Source organism: Streptopelia decaocto, assembly GCF_964273445.1.
Source record: "Streptopelia decaocto genome assembly, chromosome: 5".
Lineage (NCBI taxonomy): Eukaryota > Metazoa > Chordata > Aves > Columbiformes > Columbidae > Streptopelia > Streptopelia decaocto.
The window spans coordinates 1,806,651-1,831,779 of record NC_138659.1 but is presented as its reverse complement, the minus strand read 5'-3'; the positions used below and the strand labels follow the sequence as shown (position 1 = coordinate 1,831,779).

At 44.3% G+C, this 25,129-nt stretch overlaps 1 protein-coding gene across 1 annotated transcript in view; it reads right to left on the bottom strand.

The window, feature by feature from the left end:
- Nucleotides 1–5,150: 5,150 nt before the first annotated feature.
- SPATA6 (spermatogenesis associated 6) overlaps nucleotides 5,151–25,129 on the bottom strand; it is a 43,135-nt gene continuing 23,156 nt past the window's right edge. The window contains exons 11-14 of the mRNA XM_082052441.1: nucleotides 18,125–18,224; nucleotides 14,959–15,047; nucleotides 11,586–11,806; nucleotides 5,151–6,037 (exon numbers count right to left, since the gene is read on the bottom strand). Of these exons, the coding sequence (XP_081908567.1) occupies nucleotides 11,626–11,806; nucleotides 14,959–15,047; nucleotides 18,125–18,224 (370 nt within the window). The 3' untranslated portion in view covers nucleotides 5,151–6,037; nucleotides 11,586–11,625. The remainder of the gene's footprint in view (nucleotides 6,038–11,585; nucleotides 11,807–14,958; nucleotides 15,048–18,124; nucleotides 18,225–25,129) is intronic.

Genomic DNA, 25,129 nt, shown 5'->3' with positions numbered 1-25,129 from the left:
AGCAATGAGCAAATTCATGGGCTGCGGAGGAGGTTTTAGGAAACACAGGTGGGGAGTCAGTGCCAGCAGAACCAGTGTCACGGGGGGACCCCACAGTCAGTTTTAGGCGGCAAAATGGCCTTTATTCTGGGCGGAAAAGTACAACCAATGAACCAACCAAACCAGGGTTTATACAATTAGTTACCACTCCAATAGCATAAGATAAAGGTTCGGATATCAGTTGAGGAGATTATTGGGGTGCGGCAAATGAGAATAATGAGGATCCGCAGTGCGCATGCATGGACTCACAAGAAATAAAACCAGAGCCCCCTGCCCCGGGTACCCAAACATTCTCCTGGTTCAGCCAGGACTACACTTGCCTGATCAACAAGGACTTAAATTATCACTCACCCAAAGAGGAGGTGAGGCGCTCCCAGTCCCAGGAAGGTTCCTTAGGCGGCGTCCCAGTCTAAAGGGAGGACTCCAGCACTGACCCGCTGCTCCGAGAACACCACACAAAGGGGATCTGCAGAGGGAACCCTGTGGGCATTCCAGAAGCTTCTCAGCTTCTCGAGGCGCCTTCCTCTGCTAATGACCCTGTCAACCAACTCCCACAAAGGAGCCGTTACCTGCCCCATTGAAGGCTGCAGTTCTCGGGGCGGATGGGAACTGCCCCGCTGGGTGCCGACAGGCTCACCGATGGTGGATGTGGCCTCGGGCTGCTCACGAGCCGTCCCGGGAGCGCTTGTCACCACCCGGGAGCGCTTGTCACCGCCCGGGAGCACTGCGCAGCCTCGCGCACCGCGCGTGATGGATTGCAGCATCCCAACAAGAGCACAGCGCCTTCAGAGCTGTAACCAATATACAGGCCCATTGGCAGCAGATGTTATTAATGATGCCAATACATATTTTCTTATTAATCTTCCATACTAGGCTTGTGTCTATCTGCAAATGATTATCATTCATTTTCCTGACAAATCTATCAAGATCATTTATTACTGTTCAGCAAAGGATCTTCTTTTAAACAAAGATTAATAACGTTGCATTTTATCTGGCTGGCTGAGCCAAAGGAAATGAAATTAACAATGAACCCACAAACATGTCATTGCTTTAATTTACCGGAAAATATTTTAAAATGTTATTTAAAAGAATATACACTATGGTGGGCGCAGTTTATTACAAAGAAAATAAATGAAACCACATGCATTTTCACAGGGTGAGCGTGGGTTAGCAAACAGGGCACAGTGTTTTCTCTGGTGCTTCGGGTTCATCGTCTGGGACCAGGGGCAGCAGGGAGCCCCTATTGCTGGGTTACAGCAGATCCCACCCGGGCTGACAAGCACCATTCTGCACTGCCCGGGAGGAGAAACAAACCCAATACATTTACATGGGTTAGTTTCCTTTCTTCTGCACTCTCTTCTCATATTTCCTTCCCTTCATTTGCATATAATAACAATAAACAATAAACACACATCAAAGAACCCATCAGAATCCCCTCCTACTGTTACTGTGAATAGTAGTGCAAAAACTTAATATCAATTTTGCCTTTGCATTGCTTTGTTCACATCCATCAGCTTACCCTCTGAGCCCCGTTTTGGTGCAGGTTCCCGTGGCCGTGTCTCCGCAGGATCGTGCCCACGCGTCTGGCGCTGGGACGTGACATCTCTGGCAATGGGAATCCCACCAGTCCCCTCCAAAGCCTTGTGCCTGGAAGGGGTTCCCCCTCAAATACTGCAGCTCACTTACCCCTTTGTCAGTGCTTCCAACACCAGTAATTCCTCCTCTTCCTTGCTGGTGGGGAGAGAAGATTGTTTAGAACCTATTTTGAATTAGTATGCAAGTGTTTCTACTACAGGTAATGAAGTCAACTGCTTCCCGTCGGTGGATCCATCTTATCTCACCCGCATGCCAGGTTAGGAGCAACGTTTTAAACCTCAGGCAATGAAAACCCTGCTAACCTCAAGCTGTAGCGGTTTCCAAACGCTACGTATCAGCAAGAGGATTTCCAAATGTGCTTTTGTGTTTCTCTGTGGACAAGCAAAAGCACACTTGCTAAATTGGCTGGTATTTAACCATACATTTAATGGCTACATAACAAAGCCTTCTGGATTTATTTATTTTTTTTTTTAATTAAAAAGTCATCAACGTAGCACAGGTCTTCAAAAATGGATAACAAATAAGAAAAGCCTGAAGGTACCCCAAAGCAGCGTTTCACTGGTCTGCAGTTTAAAAGGTGATAAGAGAAGCAAGTTGGCCCCGTGTTTAAGCTGGAGCTGCGTCTCCAGTTCCTTTGGGTACGTGCTGTATTTTGGTGGGTGGTGAGACCTCGCGCTGCACATGGCCAGGCAGGTTTAGGCTTCTAGCTTGATCTAGAATTTACTGGTAGGATTTTTGGTATTGCTCTGACCGAGCAATAACCACAATGCATATGCCAAAACATCCCTGCTGTTCTCTATCAAACTGCCAGCTTAGCCACGTTTCTCTTAGTGTAATTGTCAATCCTGTCATAAGGACTGCAAGCTAAGAAGAAACCAGTTTCTGTCTAAAGTGCTCTAAAAGCTAAATATTACATGAGAGAAAAACAAATAAGAAGCTGTACCTTATTTCCGGTACAACCGCATCTCCCTCCAGCTCTCAACTGGATGCTCATCAAGCCTCTTCTGTTACATTCAGCATTTGTCTGTTGTGAACTTGCACCACCTAAATAAAAATCATAGGCAGCGCACACAGAAAACCAGGGCTTCCTAATCACGGAAGGGCAAAGAATGAGATAATGGCACAAGGAAGGAGCAAAGGATAAAATGTAGTAGATGCAAAAACCAAATTCAAGCCTCTCATCCCACAGTCCTGTATATTTGTTTACTGGGTTACATTTATTTTCCCCATTTCAGACTAAAGGCAGCGTAATGTGGACGGAGTCATCCAGCCTCGGTGATTCCCCAAAGCTGGTTCTAAACAGCTTTGAGTTTGTTTGCCTTGAGCAGTAACAGTGAATTACAGGGAATTGTGAAGGCGAGACAGGGAGCAATAAACGTGATTTTTTTTTTTAGCGTGAGTAAAATGTTGGTGTCACAACAACTTGAGATTTTTGTCCAGGCCCCCCTGGAGCAGGTGAATCACTGCCCCGAACTCCTCTGCACACAGCGCTGCCTTTTCCCGGGGAACCTTAGTGCTCAGTGACGCATTTTCAGCAGCTCTCTGTGACCTGTTGAAAGTCCTGCAGGGGAGATGGAGGATGCTGCTGCCCCAGAACAGCCCCGCAGCACCAGAACTGGGTGCTCTGCAGAATCCCTTGTACATTCAAAGTCCTTCAAGGGAGCACAGAAGTCTCTGGACATCCATTAGCTGGTTAATTACTGGCCTGAGATCCCACATAAGACCTGAACTGTCTTCATGCCTTCTCTCCCTTTGTCTCACTGCAATTTCCAGCACCGCTATGTATCCACCCCAGTACATGGGGGATGTTATTTAAGCATGTGCCATCTGGCCAAAGGCTGGCAGCAAGGTATCCGTGTGCCATTCATAAGCAAAAACCACAATACCATGCAGTGCGGCATTACCGATAAGCTGGCCAAGCAAGACCAGATGGCACCACCATGCCAAGGACAACAAACAGAGAGATGAAGTTGTCAGAGCACGAACCAAAACCTCAGAGCAAGCGCACTTGCACACTGGTCCCTGCGCTGTGGCCTCTCCAGTACACCCATCCGGCTGGGCTGACTCTGCTCCGGATTCAGCGCTGGAATGGAGATGATCAGGGACACTCAGCCCACTTCCTGGCTTAGACTAAGCAAGCTTAATTTCCAAGGGGGTGCATGTGGGATGGGGAAGGACCAGGGTAACTATTTTAAGGACCCCCTAGTTTTCCTGCATTTGTTGGGAGCAGGCATGGTGTTCCAAGCCTCCAGCTGTAGCTGTAGCTTCCACAGGAGCCACATTCCATTTAATATGTGAGGCTCATCACCAGCTCACGCAGTGCGATAGTTCACATCGGGCTGAAGCAAAACCCGTCCTGCTGGAAGCACAGCCAAGCAGCACTGTCAGTTTTTCATTAACCTACAGCCACTGGCTCTGTAGACTTACAGCTATCAGTAAGATTACTGTTATAATTTCTTCCAGTCCTTAAGGGGAGGGAAAAAAACTTCTCAAAACTTTTAAGGTCATTAAAAAACCCCCACCTTTAAATTGGAAGTAGTTTCAGTTTGCTTTCATATTTCAAAATCAAATCTTCGCTTCAGCCTCACATCAAAGCAGAAATGTCAGTTGCTTTGTTTCTACATTTTCCATGAAAAGAAGTTGCAGCTTATACATGAGCTGAATGCCAAGTAAATAGAGGTTTTTTTCCCAGGGAACAAAGGCAGCTTTTTGTGTTTGTTTTAAACGTATGTAAATAGAGTCCCAGGAGCGGGGCTGCCTGTCAGCCCAGCCCGTTTACCCTCCTGTCACTGCAGCGGCTCATTCCTGACCGACCCAGGTCAGGGCTGCACGCGTCTGCTCCCCACTGCTGCCAGCCCGCCACTCAAGCCCTTTCCTGCGGCCCCAGAGCCCAGCAAGAGGAAAGCAGTTTAATATGTATTCCGTTCTTGCTGCTTGCTCCTTCTTCTCCTTTTCTTCTTTTGTTTGTTTTTAAGCTCGAGTTCCAGAATCACAAACTTTGGTCCTGTCACAGTCACAGAGATGGTTCTGAAAAGCTTTCACCCTACGAGCAGCATATTAAAGATTGATGGTACCTACTGGTTCACAGTCAAGATGATGTGGGGCAGGGAGGAAACAGGAATGGGTTGGCGAGATAAACTACTTCAAGCAAACAAACGAAACCAAAATCCAAACCAACCAACAAAAAAAGCCACAATAAAACCCAAACCCAACCAACAGAAAACAGACAAAACAAAAACCCACTTCCCCCCCAAAAATACACCCCCATACATACACAAATAACCACCAAACCCCCCAAACAAAGAAAAGAAGGAGCGGAGCGGAGCCGCGTTACATCCAATCTGCTGCCTACACAACCGCCAGGGAGGCGATGGAGCCCCCAACATATGGCGCTGAGCTGACAGAGCTCGGGAACGGTTCTGCATGAGCAGCGAGGAACATCTTGAACCGCACGAGACATATGTGTTTTAGGAAGGAGATTGAAGTGTTTCATAATAAACCAGGACAAAGTGAAATACAAGCGCTGTGTAAAATTTTAATTAAAAACTGGTTTTAGCCCTCCATGTGAATATACAATATGTTTCCCAGATGGATTTCATATTTAAGTATTATCCAAACCAAAAACACAAATGAGAGAAATAAAGCCTTCAAAAATGGCACAGAGGCTAAAATGTGTGTAAACACGAGATGACTGTGGTGAAAACAAGGCAGGGAGGAAAGCAACCTCTTAGCAAGTGTTTACTACTGCAGTACTGAATGAAACAGTTCGACAACTACAGCTTTACCAACAACACCATTAGCTACACATTCAAAAATTCAAGTCAGTGTAACAATACAAATTGAGTATCAGAATCCAGCGCTGCTCAGCGATGGAAAGGGTGCTTGTGCCACTCATAAGGGTCACAGGTTATTTTATACGCTGCTAATTCACGGTACACAAACGCATAACTCATGGCGTGCCAGGCACCAACCTGCTGCTGTGGGCGTCCCAGCCGTGCTCCCCGGGGGCCTCGGCCCCTTCATGTTACACAAACCTCCCCTACAACATTTCTGTGCTGTGTCCTCAGGATCAGCAAGTTCTTACGAACCAAGAGGACATTGATTTGCAACAGCAAACTGCGATCCCCGGAGAGGTGAGAAGGCGGCGCAGATCGCTGCTTCTCACACTGCAGGGCTCTCAGGAGCCATCGCCCAGAACTGAATGGAGAAAGCACACCCTCCACATCGACCAAGCAAAGACAAAGGCTATAGTTCCTTCGTGTTGCCATCCAAATTATCACCGCACTTAGAGAACTTCTCACTGAAGACACAACAGGTAACAAAGCGCAAGTCCTCGGCAAGCCAACATTGTTAACAAGCGGAGCCACGGCCTCATCTTTTAAGGGGTTCAGCTGATGATGTTCTGAAATGCACAGACAAAGCAGTAGAAACCGATGCAATCAGTGGGGCTTGCGCTTAATAGTTCACTGTGTAACAGAAGCAGGAATATCGGGTGTTCCTGATCGCTTCCCACCACACTGGTTTATTTGTTGAAACTGAAGGGAACTGGCCAGAGCCCAATTCTCTGCTGGTACCAGAGAGCATCACCTCAACCAGGCACCGTTTCTGCCCTGAGGCGGCTCGGCAAGATCGTCCTCAGAACTGCTGATCTCTCTTACCTTCTACTGCTTTCGATGGAACCAAGAAGCCACGTTTCATTTATTCCAAAGTTTCCCCAAATTCCTTGACTACTAAACAAAGCTCTGGAGATACTTTCAGCATCCTGCTAATGATCACTCCGTAACCACCAAAGGCATTAAGATCACGGTAGGCTTTCCTGTGGCTCAGAGATTCCACATGACCAGATTTGTACAGCTCAGATAGCGCTGCTGAAAGGCTACGGATTTTGTTGCATAGTTCAGTGTTTCAGAAAACACTTTCAAGCTTAAAAATCAGGAAGAGCACAATCATACAATGAGCTGTTCCTTGCACAGGGAGTGAAGAGGCAGAGATTCCTCCAGCTGCCCCTGACAAACATCACAAACCATTGCACCCCTTGCTCCCGGGAAGACAATGGGAACAAACGACGTGATAGATGTTAATAGTGCTGATGAGTACATACGGCAGACAGCGCTAAGACATCAGGGTGACAACAAAATAATTTGTATTTTTAAAAAACCCAGATTATATGAGAGCAATCGTTGTGAGTATGATGAACCTGGCTCATGCAGGAGACAGAAGCTGAGCAGGATACTGACTGCAAAGATTAGCTCCAAATATCACATGTAGTAAAGCAGTTCATTATCTTTTTCAACCATCTCTTAGATTTAATAGGTTTCTATCTTGGTAAGATTAAGACTTGCTTAATAATTGTCTGATTAAAACATAATAAACCTAGGAAAATGAAAATAAAGCCTTTTTAGTAACCTGGAGATGGGACTTTTCAGGCAAGCTTCCACAAAATCATTTCTGTAACATTCACCTCGGGATCCCAAAGCACTTCACAGTCATTTAATTAAGCTTCAACAGAGCACAAACTCCCCATTTTACAGCTGAGGTAACAATGAGAGGGTGTTTGGATCAGACTATTTAACACTGAGCAGAGGTAAATGTACTGTCATTTTACCAAAAAACAGATCCCCAGCACCTTTCTCCCCTCACTGTTTTGGCAGCCTCCTAAATAACAGTAAAATTCCAACAGGTGATAACAGATTTCATCATCTGCCAAGCTGCTGGGATTCGGGGTATAAACACTGCTGCCCATCTCTCTTACAAAGCTGCTCCTACCTGTTCCCATTGCTGCAGCCATCCCCAAGCCTCCCGTCCCCAGTGGCCCCATTTACGCTTCCTTTCTCCTACTTGAAAACTTAGATAAGGCAAATCATTAAAGAGTTTGACATTCTTGCCTTTAATCCAGCACAGGTCAACGACTGAGTGACTTCCAAAGCAACAACTGTGCAGCACAGGATTTGCATTTCTACCCACCACAGGCGGGTAGTTTGGCTAAAGCCACCCCAAGACCCTCAACTACATGGTTATTTGTAGGAAAGAGGGAAGGGAGCAAGCAGGAAGCAGACTTTGATGTATTAAAATGAAAATGATTAAATGATTGCACTCATTGCATCCTGCAACCAACACTGGATGCTGAATAGCATTTGGTGAGAATACTCATGGGTTATTATAAATTGGGGAGGGCAAGAGAAAGAGACAGACTACAGGAAAACACTAATTTGCTCTTAATCTAGCCCATTATTTCTAGATTTGAGTAGGCAGCTTTCCTTTAGGATGAAAATGACGGGGGTGGAATGATGCCATCCCACTGTCACTAACAGACCACTTTGTGGATGGCAAAAGATAAGGAATGAGCACAGAAAATGCTATTTTAAGCTCCACTCAGGAACCTAGAAATTTGCATTTGATAGAAGGGATTTAAATTGTATTAGAAGGCAAGGTGCACTAAACAATTACAGTTTATTACTGTGTTGGTTCGCTGCCTGAACCTCCACTTATCACATCGTGCAGCAGCAAAGGAGCCGCGGCGCTGGGTGCACAGGAGCTGTGTGCATATTAATGGAGGGTTAGCTGAGCAAACAGGGGCCAAGAGCTGCTGAAAACCGAGCGGCTTGCAGATTCTGTGCGCAGATTGGAGTAATTTGGGTCTTCAGTCACATTTCATAGCCAAGTTTTCCCTTAAGCAAAGTGGGTTCCCAGCACAGCGCTTGGAAGAGAACGCTCCTTGCTGTGTCACAGCGTGTGAGCTGGGGAATGGCTGACCCCAGGGAGAAAGGCAGGTCCTGCAGCAGCTGATTCAGAAAGACATTGTACACCCCATCTCCCCATGCGGCTGGAGCAGGGCCAGACACTCTCAGTCTATCTGCTTCGTTTTTGTTATGCTGCATACAAAGGCTACAGTGAGAATATCCATACGAGTCCAAATTCAAGGTATGACACTGTTTTTTCTTCTGTCCAGTTTTCAGCTTTGAAGAAAATACTTTCATCTTTGAAGGCGGCCACATTACCACCTGCTGCCTTTCTTTAGCTAGTGGAGTTAAACAGATACGCCCCAGCCATTCCTCTGGACCCCTTGGAAACATCACCCTGTTTTTTCGCAGTGGCCTCCAACCTTCCTCAGCCCCTTGCGTCTTGGATTCATGGAAACTTGTGTCCTTACTCATCCATACAAAACACCTGAAGCCTCGGCGTTCAGGCCTTCTTACGCATTGAACAAGAAGGGACTAGAATCTGCAGTGCTGGATTGCTGGGGAGGGAAAAATGGAATAGTACTTGTATATCACAGTATCACAGTATGTTTGGGATTGGGAGGGACCTCAAAAGCTCATCCAGTCCAGTCCCCCTGCTGGAGCAGGAACACCCAGCTGAGGTTACACAGGAAGGTGTCCAGGCGGGTTGGAATGTCTGCAGAGAAGGAGACTCCACAACTCCCTGGGCAGCCTGGGCCAGGCTCTGCCACCCTCACCCCGAACAAGTTTCTTCTCAAATTTAAGTGGAACCTCCTGCGTTCCAGCCTGATCCCATTGCCCCTTGTCCTGTCACTGGTTGTCACCGAGAAGAGCCTGGCTCCATCCTCCTGACGCTCACCCTTTATATATTTATAAACATTAATAAGGTCACCCCTCAGTCTCCTCTTCTCCAAACTAAAGAGCCCCAGCTCCCTCAGCCTTTCCTCACACGGGAGATGCTCCACTCCCTTCAGCATCTTTGTTGCCCTGCGCTGGACTCTCTCCAGCAGTTCCCTGTCCTGCTGGAACTGAGGGGCCCAGAACTGGACACAATATTCCAGATGTGGTCTCACCAGGGCGGAGTAGAGGGGAAAGAGAACGTCTCTCGATCTACTGACCACCCCCTTCTAACCCACCCCAGGTACCACTGGCTTCCTGGCCACAAGGGCCCAGTGCTGGCTCATGGTCACCCTGCTGTCCCCAGGACCCCCAGGTCCCTTTCCCCCACACTGCTCTCTAATAGGTCATTCCCCAACCTATACTGGAACCTGGGGTTGTTCCTGCCCAGATGCAGGACTCTACACTTGCCCTTGTTAAATTTCATCAGGTTATTCCCCACCCAGTATATCACAATAGCCTTTGCTGTGAAGCAGCCCACCTTCAGAAGAGTGTAACTTTCACCAAGCTGTGACACTGCATGGGAAAACACAGAGACTATTGAACGAAAACTCTGGGATACCATGAGATGAACACTAAATCTTATGGCTCAAACACATACAGGAAACTGCAGCCACCTTCGTATTTTAGTAGATTCTTTTTAACCCAAAAGCTTGGAAAGTATCTCTCAGAATGTGCCCTGCGTATTTAGGAGGAATTTGAATCTACCTACTGTCCTGAGCAACAAGGAGAAGCAACTCTTCCTTTATGGACTAATAGAGGGTCACAGGAACAGGCCGATGAATGAACACCAGGCCCCGTAGCACAACGCTCCATGGCCACCGTGCCTCCTGTGGCACCGCTTGGGGAAGTTTTACTGTCCACTTCTGCAAAGAAAGTGCATAGAGTGACTCAACACTTATCTACGGCATAACACTGTGCGACTAATGCCCTTTGAAAGCATCGACGTGCGAAATGGCACCAGGGACAGGAAGTTATCAGTGTTAATCCACTTCAACTGGTTTAACAGTTACAGGGAATAAAAATGTCCATATGCAAGACACTTCCTCCGAGAGTCCCCTTTCCTGCAGCAGAAGCACAGAGCCCTTCAGCGTCCTTTCCCACCAGCATAATTGCTCACCAACTGCTTTCTCAAATCAATTATGTTGTCTCAGCATTAAAGGATGGAAGGCAGAATAGACCAACTTTTTGTTTATCTAGGCATGCTGGCAGGTTACAGTCATATGTTCTGCCATCTGTACTGCTCGCTTTATCCTTCATCCAATCCTAACAGGTAAAATGGCATCGGTGTAGCTGAATCTGTTCACTCAGGCTGGGAAGGAGCCAGAACAGGCATTTGTTTTTCCCCGCATTCTGAAGGGAAGCAGGAGATGGACACTCTTGCCCTTTTAAAACATGCTGCTTCTCAATAGATGGGCAATTTGCCCCGGTCTGCTAATGTGGGATGTGTTCAATGCAAGGCTGAAAAGGTTCCGTCCCCAGGGAGAGCGTCGAGCTGCTGATGAACATTTGGTGGCCTTTAGCAAAACCAACGCGGTTTCTGCCAAGAGGATCCCAGCAGACGGGAGGGACGGGCTCCAGATGAGCTGGGATTGTGCGGCAGGAGCTTCAGAGCACTGCAGGGGAGCTCCATGACTGCTCCCGTCCTGCCGTCTCCACACTCCTTTCTTATTCATATTTTTTAAAATTACGAGAGTATTGGCAAATGTCATGGTTGCATTCAAAAGAACCTGGAAACTTCCAAATGCATGGGATGTGTGAAGATGACCTTTCTTCTGATATGAAGGCTGCTGGGTTTCCTTTTCAAATTTGACAATATTAGAAAATTTGTGACTAAAGGTGCTTGAAAAACACATCTTTGAAAGCACAGCTATAGGGCAGAGTTTTTTCCTCAAAAATCTAGAAAACAATTCCCTTAATCCCAGATGGGACAAAACTCACCTTCACCTTCCACTGTTAGACCCCGCTCTCTGAACACTAGGACATGCTGCTACTTCAACTAATCCTATTTATGTTACTAAATAGCTTTAATTAGTTAATAAGAAGTGGCTGCAGCTGAAACCTGAGCTGATGTCAGACGGGAACGTCCAGCAGACCTGTCAGCCTTCAAACCACAGACTTTTCACAGCCTCAGAGGAGCAGCACCATCCTGATTAACCGCGAGGGGGCCTGGTGGCTGCTGAGTTGGCAGGGATGGGGGCAGGGGGGTGTTAATATTAATAGTTTCCTTTTGGCAACCCAGGCCAAACCCCCATTTCTCCAAAAACCTGCTCGATCATAATTACACCTTAAAAATAGAGTACAAATATTTGCTACATAAAAACGTTTCATTACAAATAATACTGTGTACTGTGCGTGTCCAGGTGAATTGCTATCAGGAGTGAGTTTTTTGGTGTGAATCAGTGCCGGTAGCTTTCCGGTACATGTTTCTGTATATCTTCTCGAGACTCTCTTCAAAGGTCGCTCGGTGAGGCTTCCCTTTGTATACAGCTGCACGGCCAGACCGATATTCACCATTATCCAGGTGAACAGCAGCGTTCTGCTGCACTGGTGAACTGTCAACAGAAAGAAGATAAGAAATAATGATCAAATCAAGATAAGGAAGAGGAATCAGAAGCACAAAACCATCAGAACTTGCAAATCATGGATAACCTTTCAGAAATGGATAAAAAGCCTGCACTGCAGCTACTCCTAAGAAACGGGAGCCCCACGTTATTCATTCACACAAATTCTCCTCCAATGATCTGAGTGCACTTGACACCTCCCGAATAGAAAGAGAATTAATTTGCAAAGAGCAGTGGTTTCGCTGTATTTTGATCAGCGGTGTGACGAGGCGCTGAGCCCGTGCAAGAGCAGCACAGCAGGAGTTGTGTGTCCTTTGAAGGTCAAAACGTAACCACAAGCAGCTATTTCAATATGAAGACAATCTATCAGAGGTATATTAAATTACTGTGGTTGCAGCTGCAAAGTGCTCCATCGGAAGCATCTTGGATTAAGTATTCTACCCAATACATTATGATATAGTGGCAAGCGAGTGTTCCTTCCCCACCCCATCTTCTGTGTCACTGTTTTAATACTAAACACAAATACCGTCTCATATTTCAGTTGCTTTGATAAATTACTTCCTAGGTCTATGAAGTGAAATTTATTCTCTGAAAATCATGACAAAACACTGACAAATCTGAAGGATGTGTATCTCGACTTCGTGACTATTCGCCTTCCCTTGGAACTTTCAAAACAAAGGCTTGTGTCATATAATGAAATGAGGTGTTTTCCTGTAATAAAGCATGAAACAAGCAGCTCAAAAATCCTAAGCAAAAAATGACTACTGAGGTGACATCTTTTTCACGTCTGCTCAGAGATTTAACCACTTAAGACACTTAAAAAATAGGATTGTGTTATCTTCAGCCTTTTGTGAGTATTCTCAGTCTGGGGAATGAAACTGGAAATGTGACGCTTACAGGGACCATCTTCCCTTAGGACATGGATTACATTTCTCATATGCATATAATTTATTAAGCTACTATGGCCAAACCAGCACTTAAAACTTTGTCCTCAAGTAAGTATCAGTAAACAGCTATGACAAAATTGGAAGAATCCTTATGTCAAAGGACTAAAAAATATACTTCTACCGAGATGCACCAAAACACAAGGTTTTCATTTCAAGAAAGGAAAACGGTGAGGGAAGAAGAGAAAATGTAGGCTCCTTTTTCTAAATTCATGTCCCATGGAAAACAGAAGAAGGATTAGCTTTTGCCTTTATATTTCTTACATTCAAACATTACGGTGGTGCCAACCTATACCACATAAACCACCAACAACAAGGTCTTTATGTGGCTCAAATATTAGAAAGGGAGGGAGGCCAACTTCATGTTTTTTCAAAACAACTTCCACATGTCAAGTCAATCAACAGCATGCAGATAATTTAAATGTGTTTATCATTCTGCAGTGGGTGAACTGTGCTTCACAGACACCAAGAAACCAACCTACCAACCAGCAAAATCAATAGGAAAGTTATACAGGCTTGCGTTAAATGGCGACAAGTCAACACCCGGGGGTCCCACCAACAAGTGGGGTCTCACCGCCTCCTCCCTGCAGTGTGTGTTCCCTCCCCGCTGACGCACAGTTCTCAGGCCAACAGATAAGCCCAGCTCTAGGAGCAGCACTTGTCACGCTACAACAAACAGCTCTGACACCCTGCTCCTCGGAATCCACTTCTCGCACTCAGCCTTCGCTTCTACCAACAGCTTCATCTACATGGAGACACGCAAAGTCCAACCGCTTCAACTGCGGTAAAGACAGGCTCAAACAGCTTCATTTCCCCCTCTTTTTGAGGGAGGGGGTGTGGATGTATTTCCATTCTCCAGCCCTTGTACATGAGATATTCAGCAGGGGTGTGACAGACACAGCCAAGCCAGGGCAGGGTCCCGCTCCTGTCCCAGCCAGCAACCCGAGCTGAGCAACTGGGGAATTACACTCACAACTCATATTAACAGTAGGATTTCTGCACGCAACTCCCTGCTCTGAAATGCCCGTCATATGCTTTTGTTCCCTCATACATCTCCTTTAAGAGTCCCAGACGTTCTTCTCTGAGTGAATCATATCCTAAATATTTCACAGAACACAGCCTTTTTGCTTACTCCCAGTGGTTTGCAATCGGCTGCCTTGCTGCCAACATTTGGTTGACAGCACCATGTCCTCCTGTGAACTCTGTCCCTGGGTCCTGTTTGCGAGCCCTGTGCTGAACACTGAGCGATCAGGTTAGCAAAATAAAACCTTCTTTTCCTAAGTTAGCACCGCAGTTCTAGGATTTCTCTCTTCTTATAAAGAAAAAGAGAAAAGCCATACGACCCAACAAATGTTTTACATTGCTTAGTGTCTTTCCTCCAACAAGTATGCAAAACACTCTCCAGAATACTGTGTGTGTACAGAGAACATCAATATTGATAACGTCTACTACAGAAGTTGCCAAAATCAATTCAATTGGTGTCTTTAAAGTGAGATATTTGAATGAAAGTCTCATCATACATGCGAGGGCTGCACAGAATAACGAACTTACATTAACCAGGTTTTTGCTGAATCACTAAACCATAGTATATAGAATTGCTGTGATTTTTAACATGCTTCTCTTTCCAAATACGTGTTTAGGGAAAGAAAAAAAACCACCAAAAACCCAAACCAAACAAAAAAAAAACAACAAACAAAACCGAACAAGAAACCACACACACAAACCCCAAACCAAACACCCCCCCAGCAAACAAACAAAACTCCCCCCACAACAACCAAAACACAACAAATCAGCCCCAAACCATATTACTAAATCAACTTCAATTTATTTTTGCACGTCCATCGTTTTAAGAAAATAAACCCAACTGGTTATTTTTAAAGTGACATTTGCTCTCTGGCTGATAAAATCCCAAAACTACTGCCTAAGGATTGTTTTTATGACCAAGTCCAGTTCCAAAATCAGTGTTTCATGAAGGCTACACGGACACAACACCAAACAGAATGGAAGGCATAAATAACGACAGTTAACTATATTTCGCTTTTAGGTGAAAAAACTTGGTAGGCCTAACTCTTAGAGAAGCCTTTTCCCAATGAAATATAGTACACAGCTCAAAATAGGACAAAGCTATTTTTTAGCTAAATGTAAAGGGCAACATCATGAGTATGGATGTTGTGTCTTGGCCAGAGGAAATCTCCATACCTGCTCTGCAGTTCGCCCATGGCTGAGGACGCTTTATGCGAAGATTCTTTTGTCTTCATCAAGTCTCCTTTTGACGAGTTACTCTCATCCTAAAAAAACCCAGAAATCAAATTCTCATTACTTTGGTTTCTGATTACAATGATCTCATTTCAAAAATTCTTTCCATTTAGTAGAAGACTATTAAAGTGCTTACATTTCTTGGGGCAGAAAGGGACAAAGTGTAATGAGCCAAATGCCATTTATGAACACTTTTAATTAAGTTTGGTAGGACTCAGCTAATAATTTTCAGGTAATAAACTGGAAAGAATTTCTAGACGGTGTAGATCTAAAGAATTATGCAGACAGCACAAGCTTCAATAATCCCCAACAAACAAGTTGGTTAAACGCTATGAAACCTATTGCTCAGTGCTTTACTTTTGTTTCTTGTAGAAGAGGGGGAAAGGAATCTAACACTTATTATTTATTAGTTTTTATAATGAGCCACTATTATAAATTTAATGCATTTTACCATTCTACACACCTGAATACGTCGATTCCACGTACAGGCCTGAGAACATGCTCGCCCAACTTTACAAAGTCAGTATGATACACTTAATGACTCCTCAGTGGTATTCTCAGGAGTCGCTAGAAAGCACTCTGACCTTCCAAATGCCACCTAGACATTAATTAACCCATATTTGCCCTATTAGGTAATTAAGAAACAAAATGCCTCATGTGAAGGGAGCCACTTGCTCACCTGAGATGGGATGGTGGAAGCTCCACCACACACACCCATGTTCACTCTACTCTGAAGAGCAAAGATGCTACTCAAGAGGTGCTATTAGGTGATGCTTTTAGCAGAAGCCAGTTGCTGTAAGGATTAGTAAACAAAATCATCTTTCATGCTATAGAAGAAATAACTGGGAGAAAAAGACTGCAATAAAAATAATCACGCTTGCTGGTAACACAGAGCTGGGAGAAAAGACAATAAATATAGAGGTAGATGGCAATAAGATGCAGAGTAAGAACGGCAGATGTATGGCTGAGGAAAAACCCAATGCAATTTATTATGGTGAAAGACAAGGTAATAAACGTGTTTGTAAACAGGAAAACTCTTCCTCCGGCAGTCACAGACTACAGAGCACTGCAGAGGAAACGGGGTACAGTGCTGAATAAAACTCTGCAGCCTTTGCCAAAGGCAAATTCTGTTCTGGAAAGTCAAAAAAAAGGCCATGTTACAATGCTGTCAGAATGTCGCAGCGCAAAGCCGCAGCGGACACCCTAAGGAACCCGCAGGCACCCTGCTTTACAGAGCGCTATGGAAACGAAACTTTGGAAAACACAACTGGATGATGCTGGGCATGGTTATTGAGCATTAGGCTCTTTGGAATGAAACAGTGAGAGGCTTTTGAACCTTTCAAAGTCTGGACGAGGATCCAAAGTCTACTCACCGCGTTGCCAGCGCACTCGCTTTGCTATTCCCTCACTTTGGTGACCATCTGATTGCCTCATCCATCCACCGCACCACAATGCAGATTTAGGGGAAACACAACCCGTCCCGGTGTATTTCAAAGTATTCACTGTAAGGAGACCGGGTTTGTATTTTGTTTTTAAGCGGGTCAGCTGCTGGTAGCAGCACCTTCACAAGCTGGGTGGACACAGCTACCAAACACTGTGGGATTCTCTGTAACATCCTCCCGTTCCTTTTGCTCAGAGGAAGAAAATGGAATGAAAAAACTGATTGTTCTGATCAGGTTGGTAATTAAGGACTCAAAAATCTTCCCCAATACCCTGATATCTGGATTTTTTTAGAGCAGAAACCGGAAGTTTTCCAGCAGGAGAGGAAACAGAAAAGCACCATCTCTGATTATGAATCCCTGTGAGTATTCAGCAAGTGTTTGGTACAGGAGGTGACGAGGTGTGTTAACAGAAAGCACCATGCTTCAAGAATCTAACACCGCGCTTGCAAATTTGTATGTATTTCTGTAATATTGCAGTAACAAGTCAACAGCAGCATATGTGTAGCTCATTTTAGAGTAGAATGTTTTAAGGGAAGTTGTTTGTTTTGTTTTGTTTTGTTTTTTTCTAAAAATGTAAGTAAAGTAAGAGAGTAAATGCAGGGAGAGACTGTTAAGCAGCCATCCAGCCCTCCTAACAAACTGGGATCTTTTATTGTAAAGTCATGGTCTGCTGGTCAAGGAAGGTAGTCAGGGACCACTAGCGACAGGCTAGGGCAGACTTGCATTACATGGAGGTGCTGCACTGTCAGGAAATTCAAGTTGTTATCTTAAGTTCATTGAAACATTTGACATGATTTGTGCCTATTTTGGAGTGGCTGAAACACAGAAAAACGTGATGGACATCTTATATTTAAGAGCTCGCAAGATCATGAAGTTCGGATACAAACGTAGGCAGGGGCAGCCTGAAGTAGATCCAACAGTCTTAGCGTGAAGGAGAAAAGGTTTTCAGATTTTAAAAGAAAAAGCACAAAAACTTCATCTTACCGACTCTCATCCTTACATCCATCTACCTGCCTTTCTTTGACCTCACCTTCCACGTAAGATGCTGCGTTCTTTGCAGCCGAACACCCTTGCAATTCGCTTTGTAAAATGCTTTGGCCAGGAAGATTCTGTGCCACAACTGCATTTCTCTAAATCACAATAGCAAAAACTTTTTCCATCTAAAACCACACTTCAAAACTCCATAAGACTCAAGGACAACGTATTCTGAGCCGGGGCATCATCTCATTAGATAAAAAGCTCTGTTCGTTGAAAGCCAGGTAATTAAGGGGAAAAAGCAGACATCTGAGGAACAATATTAGCTCTACAAACAGCTGGACACAAGCAGCTGCTGATGTGCAGCTGCACAACATGTTGAGCCTTGATGCTCTACAGATCCGGAACATATCTTTTGCTTAAATTGGAAGTAAAGAACCACATATCAAAAACTCCTGTATCTGTCCTCAGTACCCCCTGAGAGGTCACCCATCCCAGCCGTGCGTAAAGGCCACACGCAGAGGAGCTACTGAAATCAGTGTGGAACAGTTCAGCTCATATACCGAACCCATATTTCTGCAATCGAGGCTGCTGCAAAGCACAGCATCATAGTAAACCCAAGGCTGTAGGCACAGCTCTTTTCCTCAGCCATCTTGGAGAAAAGAAAGGATTTAGTTTGCAGCCAGACTTACAAATATCAGGCGCTGTCTAGCGCTGTGTGTCCTTAAAATATCCTTCACTCGTTTATGGATCTCATCTCCATTTGCTGGCGAAGGCCAACCGGAGCTAAACCTGGAAAAACAAACAGAACAAAGATTTTCTTGCTGAAAAGCTCAAACATGCTTTTGACTCCAATTTTTTTTTTTGTTAATTATGAAGCACACATTACTTTCTTCTATTGGGAACATACACGATGTTTAGATTTGCTTCCGTTTCTCCTCTGGCGTACAAGTAACCCAACATTTCAAAGCGGTGCACAAGCAGCATGCATCCTCAATACCAACAGAAGATGCAAAGCACAGAAAAAACATTGATGATTTTGTAACCTGGGTAATATTTCTGTAACGTCTGCATTGTCCCTACAGAACAGGAAAGTTAGGATTCTATTCCCAGTGATCAGGTTTCATTTTCCCCCTTTTATAGCAAGTATTACACACATGAATTTCTTTTCACTGCAATAAATGAGCAGGAAGAAAAGCCCAATGCCCTCAGAGCAGAAAGCCCATGGAGGTTAAAAACTGCAGATTCACAGCCTCTGTTTCACAAGGTGGAAATGCATTTTAAGTCACCTTTATGTTTTTTACATTAAAATCCAGGTAGTTTGCTTGACATGAGTGACTTAAAACAGCAGCTGCTTTTGCATTTTACCCTTTTATGGCCTTTTTTCCACTTTACTGAAAAAAACCAACATCCCTCCTTCTCAGTAAGTCCAGAAGCTGGCAGAAGTTTGATACCTGTAGTTATTCTTAGACTGCTAAGGGAGGCAACTAAGATTTTAAGAAAACGATCATTTACATACCAACCTCCATGTGTTAGTACATTCCAAAATGTGTTATTAAAAAGGAAAAAAAACAGGAAAGCTCAATATAAGGCAAGAATTATTGGGGAAAAGTTATGAAATGTTTACTCACACAAGCTCATCACACGGGTAGAGACACCAAATCAAGATGGGGCAGCTTCACTTCAATGTTTCCAAACCTCTGAGAATCACAGAATCCCAGAATGTCAGGGTTGAAGGGCCCTGGAAAGCTCATCCAGTGCAATCCCCCCATGGAGCAGGAACACCCAGCTGAGGTTACACAGGAAGGTGTCCAGGCGGGTTGGAATGTCTGCAGAGAAGGAGACTCCACAACCCCCCTGGGCAGCCTGGGCCAGGCTCTGCCACCCTCACCAGGAAGAAGTTTCTTCTCAAATTTAAGTGGAACCTCCTGTGTTCCGGTTTGAACCCATTACCCCTTGTCCCGTCACTGGTTGTCACCCAGAAGAGCCTGGCTCCATCCTCCTGACACTCCCCCTTTCCATATTGATCCCCATGAATGAGTCCCCCCCTCAGTCTCCTCTTGTCCAGCTCCAGAGCCCCAGCTCCCTCAGCCTTTCCTCACACGGGAGATGCTCCACTCCCTGCAGCATCTTGGTGGCTGCGCTGGACTCTCTCCAGCAGTTCCCTGTCCTGCTGGAACTGAGGGGCCACAACTGGACACAATATTCCAGGTGTGGTCTCCCCAGGGCAGAGCAGAGGGGCAGGAGAACCTCTCTGACCTACTGACCACCCCCTTCTAACCCACCCCAGGTCCCATTGGCTTCCTGGCCACAAGGGCCCAGTGCTGGCTCATGGTCACCCTGCTGTCCCCAGGACCCCCAGGTCCCTTTCCCCTACACTGCTCTCCAACAGCTCGTTCCCCAACTTATACTGGAACCTGGGGTCGTATCACGGCCAAAAGCAATCAGGGTTTTTCTGTTCTCTGCAGTTCCCAAACTAGGCATTGCAGAAGGATACTCAGTAAAGTTTTACACAAAAATTGCTGTATAGCCCCAAACACAACTGTAAATGAAAATCCAGCCAGAAGGTTTTGGGGATCTGTTCCTCTACCTCTGTCTGAGTGCTGTCTGCAGCCCTCAACAGGCCTCTCAGTCTTTCTGTACCAGTCATTAAACAGATGTGATATGGACATAATATTAATTTAATCATAGAAAAACTGTAAAGGTGGTTCATGTTTAGAAGAATGCAAGGGAAAAAAGAAGTCTAATATTTGTTTTTGATTGTAAGGGGCAAGAGGACACAGCTGTGGCTTAAAAAAGTAAATATGAATATAACAGAAGGTTAAATAAAAATAAGAAACTTATGGTGTGGTATCACACTAATATGAATAGGGTGACTGCTGCAACTGGAGCTAATGGGACACCAGGCAGGAGCAGAATGGGGCTGCTCTGTTGATCGGGAGCACAAGAAACTGCGACAGATTTGGTGTAGTGGAGAAATATCGTGACTCTGAACACAGAGATTCCACAGTGGGTCTGGATGGGTTATGGGACTGGGACCGCGAGCCCTCCTGCCTCTCCCTTCCAATTTATCACATTCCCTGCACTATCCAGCCTGTCCCTCTGAGATCCCCATCTGCCCGTGTCTGGCTTACATCCACCACACATCCAGAATGGTCAGTACAGGTAAGAACTGCACAGCACCTTCCAGAATGAACAACCCCAGCACACATAGAGAGCTCCAGTACAAAACAAGTAACCTGGCAACATCATTATAAAATTAGCACTTTGCAGTCTTTGGGATCACTCCTGCTGTTACCAGAGACAAATAGAAATACCAGTAGAAAGTGACCAGTTCTTTGCTTTTGAGCAATTTTCTTCTATTTTCTTGTATCTAATCAATTTATTTGGACTGACTTATTATTATTTACCTTTCTGAAATCTCTCTCTTCTAAAGAGCCCAAATATTTTCAGCCTATATATGAGTTTCCTTAAATCAAACTGTTTATGTCTGAATATGTCTATTTTTCTTCAAGAAAGGGCACTAAGAAATGACACAATATTGGAAGGATGAATCATATAATCTATAAGGGGATGTATTTCCCATCTTTCTAATGACATTTAATATTGTTTGTCTTTGGATCTTTACAGGCAAGAATTTTTGTAAGCTGGCCACAACATTCATATTAGCATCCTGAAACATTTCCAATTAATTTCAAACCCAGCAGCATTTATGGCAAATCCATACTGTTCAATGCTTTTGCATACTAGGATCTAATGATCTGTCACACTAAGAGATCTCGCATTACTTTTTCTACAAGAAAGCGCAATGTTAGGGGAGGAAAGCGCTGCCTTTCAAGACACAGAAGCAGGGAGAACATCCATTTCGCTGACACGCTCAGAGCCAGTTTGATGTGCTGCATCACAATGCGCGGGCTCCAGCACCAGCAGCATGTGGAATCTTGCAAAGGAAAGGGGCTGGGGTGTGACTATCCTCTTATGACTTCCCATTAGCATTTACAAACATTTACTAACATTCAAGAACCTCCAAAATGCAGCTTTCAAGATCCACATCCTAGATGCAGGAGGAGTGAGTCATTTCCCATTTGACAAATAAAAGCCAGAGCCACGAAGTCGTGGCATTTTCTCCTATTTATACAGCAGCTGCTGTTCTTCCAACACCCAGGTTACTGGCACTGAAAAGAGAACTTGGAATAGATTGCCTTTGGGAAATAAAATTGATGAAATTCATATGTAAGATTTCAGATCATTGTTGTTAATCTTAAATTTACAAATAGCTTTGGAGATAAATCTATTTACTTTGGGAAAAAAAAAAGCAAAGCCAGCTTTCTGCTGTATTCATTTAGAAAATACGTGGCTGTGTCTGCAAGAAGAAGAAGGAGTTTTAAACACTTAATTCAAAAACGATTACATTGCTTTCTTCGGGTGATTTTATTGCTCAATCCACTAGTGTGCGCTGTGGTATAAGAAATGTTACCTGCTCACATACACCCCAAACAGTTTACAATTACAAATAAAAACCTTAAGTGTGATTAAAACCAGTATCAGCTTCTTTTTCTTTAGCTTTTCTAGTATTGTTGTTGTCTAATTTTAGTAATAACTATAGTCTAATCCACATTTAAAGTCATAATGTCAATATTTACACCAACCAAAACTCCAACTACAATAAAGTCATGCCTGAAATCTAACAACCAGAATCTGAAGCAAAACCTTTTTGTGACAGTCTGACTCTCCTATTGGAAACAATTTCTAGCACAGACTTGATAGCACAGTTTCTTAGGGTGTAACTAAAGGGATTCCAGTTGCCCAAAATCACCAATAATGTGTTTTTAAAATGACTAGCTACTTATTTATGTGATTTAGGTGTCACTACCATATGGCAATGTTGAAAGGAAAGTCATTTCATTTCAATGACTGTTTGTCCTGGTAACCGAAATAAACTTCTACAGCTGTATTCTTTGTCATACTTTCAATTTTCCTTGGGACTTGCAAACATTCTGCAGTTACATCGGTTTAAATTGTTTATTGATTTCAATAGATTGTATAAACACTTTGGAAATATAGCTCAGTGACCTAGAAAAAGCCAGATCAATCCGAGAACTTCTCCAGATTCATTTCAAAGATGTTGTGTCAAGTGCAACCAAGGAAACAGAATCATTTTCCCTTGTAATGTGACTAAAGGCATTTATTTTCTTTTATGAGATAAGGATTTCTTTAAGGTCATACAGACAACATCTAACTTGATGGGAAAAAAAGCAGCCAAGCAGACAGTCTAGATCTTGTGCTAAAGACTAAAGTTATTTTCATGTATAATTTTCTCCATTAGGATGAAATACTCCATTAGAAATACAAACAGGATACATTCACCCATGTACTCTAGTCAAACGGCAGCTCGCGAACTTGAGAGCTGTAATAAATAGGAACTTTCAAATGTCACACAATCCAATCATCCACTTGCACACAGCAAGAACGTTAATATCACGTTTCAGCAGCAGCTACAAATGCATTTCGAATCAGCAGAATTAATGCGAAGGCCCGCTGCAGAATATTTGCAATGCCTATGGTGACCCCTTCCCCCCATCGCACCTCCTGGCCTTGCCAATAACACGGTGCATGTGGCCTCTGTGAAGAATTCATCAGCTTCAAAGACATGAGCAAAACCTCACGCAAGGACAAACTATCAGAGGGCAGAAATCACTGCAGTACTGTGGGACCACATGCACAATTGGAGAGAGCACCAGTCATTGGGGAGAAAGAGCTCTCAAAGCTAAATATAACCTGAAAAAACCACAAACGTCAAGAACTTAGACACGGAATGAGTGAGATTCTCAAGAACGCCAAATATATTTAATTCTGAACTAGAAAAAAGCCTTGCAGATTTTATATCCAAGTAGGCATTTATGCTGTGTTCACCGTAAGTGGAGAAGTTGCTTTGTTCTCACCCGAGAGGCCATGAAGTGGCAATTCAGTACAATGAACTCGGTTCTCAGCGGCCTCCTCGCAGGCTCCTGTCGTTACCTTACAGAACCCACCTCACTGTTTCTCCTGTTCTTTAGGAAAGGCGCTTTGCTGCAGGTTTCAGGGTTGCAAGGAGGCTCATCTTGCAAGTCCCCAAGAAAAACACCATCTTGTAGGAGTGCCCGAGGACGCACACGCATTATGAAAGCGAGGACAGGATTGCACTGTGCCTTCCTGCAGCAGCGGTGACAAAATACGCTCATGCTCTTTCCCAAAGCATGGAGGACACTTATCTATGCACAAGAGGACACTTATTTTTGCACAACCAACCAGTCTTGGGGGGCAAGTGAACTGCGCTGACTGAAGCCGACCACACACCATGGGCAGGAGCTGACGGGTGTGCAGGTACCGCTGCTCTGCACAGGAGATACAACCAAAATGAGCTGGACAGCCACATCACTGCCGAGTGCCAGCTTGCAACACCAGCAAAAGCTTTCCTTAGGTGACCTAAATAATGAACAATATAAAAAATAAAGTATGAAAAATAAATATTCAAAACTTTGCTGCCTTGTCCGGCTCTTTACGGTTCTGGCTGCTGGCTCAAAGCCAGTGGGAAAGGGGAGTGGATCGATCTGCGGTCTCCGCAAGGCTCACAGAAAGGGACTGGAAATTGCTAGAAAAGGGCTCAGAGGACCTTATACAAGACCCCAATTTCTGTATCGCTGGAAAGTATTGCGGTGGCTTAACAACTCTACAGCCGCGCTCTGGAAGCGCTCCCCAAAAGGCAGACGGGCACCGCACACTACTTGGAAAAGCAAAAATAGAAGAAAGGGAACTAAAGGTTGGAGCGGAGAGTCAAGTTTCATCTCGACTGCGAGTTGACCAGCGTTTAAAAAAATAGCCTGGATATGCTAAGCTCTGTGTCTTTGTAATTCAAAAGAAAATTGAGGAAATAAACACCAAATACTGTGAGATAAGAGTCTGTGTTCTTTCAAATACGCTAAGACTGGGCTACTTGCAGTCGTAGTGATTTTCTCTGCATTTCTGTGATCTGAAGAGCAGTGTTTGCGTGCGTTTCCAGGCGCTGACCTCTGCTCCGTGTTTGCCGCTCCACTCCAGCTCTCAGCGCACAGTCAGCCGAAGCCATTGTTACCTCAGCAGCATCAAACAGAGATCCAATTTTTTAGACTATGCCCTTTACCTTCTCATGTTCATTTTTCGTGATGACAAAAGGAAATACTCACATCTTTAACATAAAGAGACGTTACATCGCTAAAGAGCTGAGAACACTTATTCTAATAAGAAGAAAACACATAATTTTATGAGATCACAAATCTCTTCCGGAGAAGGGCTTGTGAAAAGAAAAAGCCAGAATGTTCAGATCATTTCAAGATGAACTGGCAGATGAGTAAATTTCTGTGCATGTAACAGCAGCTCACACATACAAGACTTTCTTGCCATCAATATAAGGGACCCTGTCAGCTTTAAATGGAATCCATTTTAAAATTTACCCCCCATGCCCTCTCACCTAAAAGTAATCCAGTGAATAGAGGATAAAAAATAAGTCACCATTACAATATCTCTTTCCTAGACTTGAGTAACGAATACGCAACGTCGGAGTGGGGATGTAGACAAGATGACAAAGAAACCTCCTCCAAACCCCAGATATATCCTAATATCTGCATAACAGTTCTTAAGAGACACTATTACACAGAACAACAGACAAGTGTTCAAGCAGA